This window comes from Camelina sativa, chromosome 2 (genome assembly GCF_000633955.1).
Source record: "Camelina sativa cultivar DH55 chromosome 2, Cs, whole genome shotgun sequence".
NCBI classification, from domain to species: Eukaryota; Viridiplantae; Streptophyta; class Magnoliopsida; order Brassicales; family Brassicaceae; genus Camelina; species Camelina sativa.
In genome coordinates, this window is record NC_025686.1 from 1,263,246 (window position 1) to 1,270,450 (window position 7,205).

Genomic DNA, 7,205 nt, shown 5'->3' on the forward strand with positions numbered 1-7,205 from the left:
GATTACTCGCCAAACAAGACTTCGGGATAAACAAGCCCATGACCAACTAAAACAGGATTTGATTGAGCATATTTGGACTAAATTTGGACATCTTCAAGATAATGAAGATTAATTTTAAAATTTCTATGACTTGAATAAAATGTTTGTTTTCCTTTTTATGTTTTATGTTTTATGTTTTATGTTTTCTGTATTAGTTTTTTTAAGTTAAATAAAATTTCTAAATTTTGAAAATATTATTAATTTAATCGGAGGACCAAATACAAGTATACACCAATGCTCATACCAAAAATAAGAAACTCTCAAAATAATATTATTATACTTGGGGGACCAAAACCAAGTATACACCAATGCCATGCTCTGAGAAGCATTGAATGCTCATTATATAAAGAAATCAGAGACGATGTCTCCCAACAAATAAAAGTGACGAGGAAGCATAGTCTGATAGATTGGAAGCTGCTTACACATCCATATATCAAAGACATTGGTCGAGAAAGCAGACTCCAAAAAAAAAAATAGTAGATGCTTGCCCGTCAAGGAAGAGCAAACTCGCTCATATATATTGTAGTTTCTAATCCATCGAGGGAGAAAACTCCATTAAACTGAAAGGTGAGGAAGCATACTCTAGACAAAATAAAAGCTGGCTTACCCATCGAGGAAGTCGACTTCAAACTGAAGCAAGAAGGAAAAACCTCCGTAAATGAAGTGGTCACAATGCCCACTACTAAACAAATAACTGGCAAAGCCATAACGTGCAACGCCATAGTCAAAACGTTTCAAATAAGAGGGACACCTCATAAAAAAAGTGCCAGAAATTGGTCACTACTTTTATAGAGGGACAACCCTTATTATAAAAAGCCAAGAAATTTGAAGCTCCAATATGAAAAATACCATTAACGGTTGCTTCAAAGATACTGGGGGCAAGACATGTAATGAGCACCAACAAGGGTTCCAACAAAAAATAAAACAAAATGCAACATCATATTATTTTGTGTTGGAGTTCTTCTCCGCTAACGGCTACATGTCGTCTTTGGCTACAGAAAAGAATTCTACTGAAAGATTGGAAACAATGATTTAGAGCGTCAATAGAGCGCATACGCGAAGTTATTAAGTATTGAATAAATAAGTCTGCGAGAGATATTCTCATATTAAGAGGTTTAAGTTGCTATTGAATCGAGGCAAAACATCTTTTTAAAGATGAAAACTATCAATCATGTCGCAAACATGTAAGTAAGGTATATACCAAAGCTGTTACAAAGCAGATTGTTGTATGGAAACAAGTGACGACCACACAAAGATGTACAGTAGTTTCGATTCGAGAAAATACGACAACCGAAGATGGAATGTATGAGTGTCTAAAATATATCATTCTCATTAAAAAGAGAAGGTTAACGGCTTTAATTTTAAATATATGGGTATAGACAAGGTGAGAAGTCATCAACGGGTTAGCTATGGTACATGTATTCTACACAAAGCTAAGAGACAAATAATGGGAAAACACAAATAGAAGTGGAGGCCTGAGAGTGAGCTGTCTATCGGTAACTCCAGAAGATCCATGTAATGTGGTTGAATGGATTCGAAACTAAACATCTAAATCCGAGGCAAAAACTGTGTAAGGCGGAGCTGGGCAATTCAACAAAGTTCGGTAATGAAAAAGCGGGAGCTGAGCTAATTAAAAGAATTGGGTCAATGAAGAGATCAATACATCAAACAGCCACATACCATATTCATTGGGTATATGGTGAACAACTAAAGCCCATGTGTCAGTGACACTCAAAGAGGTGAATTTTGGAAAATTCCATCAGCATTGGAAAGTAATTGAAGCGACATCAAACAAACAAGCACAAATAGAAAAATGGTTTGTGAAGGTATTCAAGGTTTATAGTAAAATTATATATCTAATCTACTCTCTAAATTCTTACTAAGAAAATAGAGAGTGGAGACAAACTGTTGGACATAATTGTATCATCTTTATTATTATATTAAGGTATTCGATAAATTCGACAAATTAAGACAGAAAAATTAATATTTTAGAAGACATTGGATATAATCGACATACACATACTCAAGGAAATAAAGTCAACACTAGTCTTGAGTGTATCTAAGACACAAAAAGTCTCACCTTATCAAGAAAGGAATCAAATATTTAACTCCTAATTCCAATAGGATTAGAGGGTGATTTTCCCTATAAAAGAAGAGCTAAATCGACATAAAACGGGAGATGGACCTAACCGAAACACGATTCAACACTAAAACAAGGCTAGAGTCTATAGCTTCATAGTGTATTTGATCTTGTATTTCTACTATCAATAATTTTCATAATAAAAAGACTATATTCGACTATTTCCTTTCGTCGCCGTAGTCTCTAGTCGAACGGTTTATTTTTGTCCAAACAGCCAAAAACCAAAAATTATATTTTGGCAAAAAAACGAAGAATCACCATATTATATTTTTAGCTAGAAATCACTTTTTTTTAAGACCAACACAAAATCGCATTTTTGGAGAGAAATTACATCAAATAAATAAAATATTAATACAATAATAATATAACCAATATTCTTTTAAGTAATTATGTAATCTAATCATACCTAAATCGTTTTGTCATTCAAAAAAATAGGGTTGCAGATTGTAATCTATTCAATTGCAGGACGGGGTAATACAATTATGACCCTGGTACACTATTGTTCTGCTTTGGCCACAGTGCCGTGCTTAAGGTGTTGTGGAAAGGGCATTTGCCCTAAGCCACCAATTTTTAAAAATTTATTAAGCCACATTATTTTTCTATCTAGGCTTTTATATATATATATATATATATATATATATATATATATATCTAAGTTGATAACATAAATATATTTGTAAAGTGGTGTTTTGTTTGAGAAATCCATTACATTATGTCATTACAAGAAAGTCAATATTTTTTATGTATAAGAAAATTTGTGCAAATAAAATATTGGGCAATTGACAAAAATAGCACACATTTTAGTTTTTTTTCCAAAGCTAACACACATATTTAAATATTCCAAATTTAGCACAAATTTGTATATCATTAAAAATAAAATATTAATAAATTAAAACAATAATCTCTCTCACATCTGAAACAAAATCGTGACATTGTAACCACTGAGTTCTCTTTCACTCCTCCCTCTTCGTCGATTCCAAAACCAAATGCAAACGGTGTACCACCGACGAACCCAATCAGATCTGAATCGGAGGTGAGTCATCGTCGATCGGTGTATCATCGTCGGTCAATCAACGGTGGTATCACGTTCACATATCAGATTCACTATTCTTCTTCTTCCCCAATCATCTTCTTCGTCTTCATGTCACTGTTCATCATCTGGTCTTCCTAGTATAAGCTTTATATCAATTTTCACTTGTTATTCTTCTTTTATTGTAGAAATTGTAAGCATTGTAACTTTTTTTATGTATGTGATTTTGACTTTTCCAAATCCCTAAAAACCTAAATCACCATATTGTTTGTTGCTTGTGTATTGATGTGTTTCTTAGTCACATTTGAAAATTTTAAAAGCATTGTTGCAAATTCAGAAAGATTTTCCTGAAACATATTCCATGTTTTCATTTTTTACTGTAGGAAATAGGGATTGATCATTGCTTGTTGGAGTTTATCTTATACTTCTCTCAATTGGGGAGATAAGAGTATGTAATTCAAAATTTGCTTCAGTTAGCTTTTGATTACAAGGTAGTAACAGTATTGTTGTAGCTGTGGAATTGTTCTCATAATTAGTGCATCTAATGCAATACATGATGTGTTTGGCTCTTATTATTGTGGTAACATTGGTAGTTCATGTGGTAATTAACTTTGTAGAGACACAAATATGGTCAGAAAGAATTGGAGCTGTAATAACACTCAGAATCAAAGACGAACAGTGCTCATACAAGATTGAAGGCTTCAGTTGCCATATGAGATTGAAGTATATACAGTTTGAGTCTTTGTATTCACATGGTCTTTGTTTTAGCATTAGGATTTTGGTTATGAAACATAGTTTGAATGGTTTTCACCACAAAACTTGTTTTAAAACATATTCAGGAAAGTTTTGTATTAATTATCTCGATATTTTGGTAGATAGCTGTGTTTTCACCGGTAAACATATAAGCAGGATTTGAATGTAACATTCAGGAAGGATTCTCATATATTTATGAATGATTTCTTGAATTTCAGGAAGACCGTCATGAAAATAAAAAAAGTATTAGGAAAGAGTCATTGACGTTTAGGAAGAACTCCTTGAAATTTAGGAAGAATTCATTGACGTTTAGGAAGATCTTCCTAAAACATCATGTTGGATATTTCTATTTGCTACCTTTATTGTAAAACACCAATATGTGGACATAATCAAATCATTATAAATCATTAATAAAGTAATATGTGATACAATACAACAAAACACATATAAAGAGATTTAAAAACACATTTTAAAAAAAATTAGGAAGGATTCTCATATATTTATGAATGATTACTTGAATTTCAAGAAGACCGTCATGAAAATAAAAAAAAAAGCATTAGGAAGGAGTCATTGACGTTTAGGAAGAACTCCTTGAAATTTAGGAAGAATTCATTGACGTTTAGGAAGATCTTCCTAAAACATCATGTTGGATATTTCTATTTGCTACCTTTATTGTAAAACACCAATATGTGGACATAATCAAATCATTATAAATCNTAACACTACCAGATTGATTAACCTTAAAACCCCAAGAAACACTACCAAGTTGATCTATGCCATTAGCAAAACAATTCAAAAACTCATAGCAAGCTAGATACCTACCAATTCAAATCAGTCCTTCTAATCTTCATCTCCTTACAAGCTTCACTATAACATACTTATAGAAGCTTCAAGCCTTGATTCATCAGTTTCTTATGCTTCTCTTTCCCCATTTCTGAAAAATGTGCTCTACACATCATCTGTTTTTGACAAACAAAAAGCTCACTCAAACATTACAAAAACATATAAAAAAAAGTTAAAAGATTGGTTTTTTTGTTAGTTAACTGATTTGCAATGATTTGAAACGAGAAGCAAGACTAAAGAGAGCTTATGAACAAATCTCAGAGTCTAAAACTCCAATTGATTTGATTTCTTATTTGATCCCATTCATCATCGGTAACTCTCTCTCATGTTCCTCATTTGCACCTTTAACATCCCTACACACAACAATAAATCAGAATTTACAAAGAACAATTTCAACATCTGACAATGAAAATTCCAAAAACTCAATCCTTACCTTCATTAACAGATTCGAGAACACCGAACAAGATTCTCTCACTGAAGCTCACTGTCGCTGAGTCCGTTTTCGTGATTGAAGCTATCGATCGAAGAAGAAAGAGAACCCAACAATTTCAAACTCTGAAATCGAAGAGGAAGAAAGATTTATTGATGATAGCCATCGATTTCGTACCTGATTGAAGCTTCACGGGAAAATCTGAGATCAGAAATGAAGATCTCAGATCGGAAAATCATCAAGCTTCGCCAGAGAGAAATGAAAGAGAGATCGGGTTTTGAGTTTTTTTAAATAATAATATTTATCTCTATTAATTACTCAGTATTAAGAAATGCTAGTTTTGGAACATTCCAGCGTGTGTGCTAGTTTTGGAACAAAAACCCAAATGTATGCTATTCTAGGGTATTTCTCTAAAATAATTATGTTTTATAGTTATAACTATATATAGTATAACAATACTAATAGAAGACAATTAATAAAAAAAATGATTATTAAGAATAAAAGAATTATGTTTTGGAATTGTGGCTAAAAAAATTTTTTAGGAAAAAAAGATAGAAAAGTTTGATTTATACTATTTTTTTCATCTTAAGATTTGGAATAAAAAAAAATTATTTTAATATTTTTAATAACAAAAGCTACAATTTTTATCCGCCCTAAGCCACAAATAGCCTGAGCACGGCACTGTTTGGCCATTATGAATCGAAAACATCGATTGTTCTGAACTTAATTATATCCAGNGCTCTACACATCATCTGTTTTTGACAAACAAAAAGCTCACTCAAACATTACAAAAACATATAAAAAAAAGTTAAAAGATTGNGCAAAAAAAGCAAGCAAGAAAGAAAGAGAATGCATGCAGACTACTAAGGAGCGTACGTGCATTACATGCTAGAATTTCTTAAAACTCAACGCCACCTACACCTTTTCGAATCATTTCCGCTTCCAACAATAACAGTGGCACCACCTTCAACATAACTACCAACGCTGTTTCAAACAACATTACCAACAAACTTAATAGCATCGGCACCTCCACCAGCACCAGCATTTTTACCAGCACCAGCATTTCCACCAGCACCAGCACTTCCACCGGCACCACCAGAACCACTTGCCCCTCCAGTACCACCAGCACCACTAGGACCACCAGCACCACTAGGACCACCAGCACCAGCAGCACCACCAGCACCGGTAGCACCACCAGCACCACTAGGACCACCACTACCACCACCACCAGCACCACTAGCACCAACACTAGCACTACCAGCACCACTAGCACCACCATGACCACCAGCATCAGAACTACCAGCACCACTGCTACCGCCAGCACCACCAGCACCACTTGCACCACCAGTATCAGTAGCACCGCCATCACTACTAGTATCATCACTTTCACCAGTACCACCAGCATTAGCACCACTAGCACCACCAGCACCACTTGCGCCACCAGCACCAGTAGCACCCCCTGCACCACTAGCACCACCAGCACCACTAGCTCCACCAGCACCGCTAGCAGCACCAGCACCACCGGCACCGCTAGCAGCACCGGCACCACCAGCACCACTAATACTACCACTAGAAGTATCAGTACTAGTAGCAGCACCATTTCCACCAACACTACCACTAAGAACATCTCCAACAACACTAGTTCCATTGGCACCACCACCAGCACCACTAGAACCACCAGTACCACTGGCACCACCAGCACCACTATCACCATCATCACCACCAGCACCACCGGCACCACTGGCACCACCAGCACCACCAGGACCACTGGCACCACCGGGACCACCAGCACCACTAGGACCACCCGCACCACTAGGACCACCCGCACCACTAGGACCACCAGCACCACTTGCACCACCAGCACCACTATCACCACCACTAGCACCACCACTAGCACCACCACTACCACCAGCATCAGCACCACTAGCACCACCAGCACCACTTGCCCCACCAGCACCAGTGGCACCACC

At 35.7% G+C, this 7,205-nt stretch overlaps 2 protein-coding genes across 2 annotated transcripts in view; one reads left to right on the forward strand and one right to left on the reverse strand.

The window, feature by feature from the left end:
* LOC109126270 overlaps positions 1-3,655 on the forward strand; it is a 5,360-nt gene extending 1,705 nt beyond the window's left edge. Inside the window, exon 3 of the mRNA XM_019229540.1 lies at positions 3,593-3,655. Within this exon, the coding sequence (XP_019085085.1) occupies positions 3,593-3,655 (63 nt within the window). The remainder of the gene's footprint in view (positions 1-3,592) is intronic.
* Positions 5,112-7,205, reverse strand: part of LOC104747022 (glycine-rich cell wall structural protein 1-like) — a 4,204-nt gene continuing 2,110 nt past the window's right edge. Inside the window, exons 3-6 of the mRNA XM_019229541.1 lie at positions 6,455-7,176; positions 6,239-6,346; positions 5,239-5,319; positions 5,112-5,158 (exon numbers count right to left, since the gene is read on the reverse strand). Coding sequence (XP_019085086.1) covers positions 5,112-5,158; positions 5,239-5,319; positions 6,239-6,346; positions 6,455-7,176 — 958 coding nt within the window. The remainder of the gene's footprint in view (positions 5,159-5,238; positions 5,320-6,238; positions 6,347-6,454; positions 7,177-7,205) is intronic.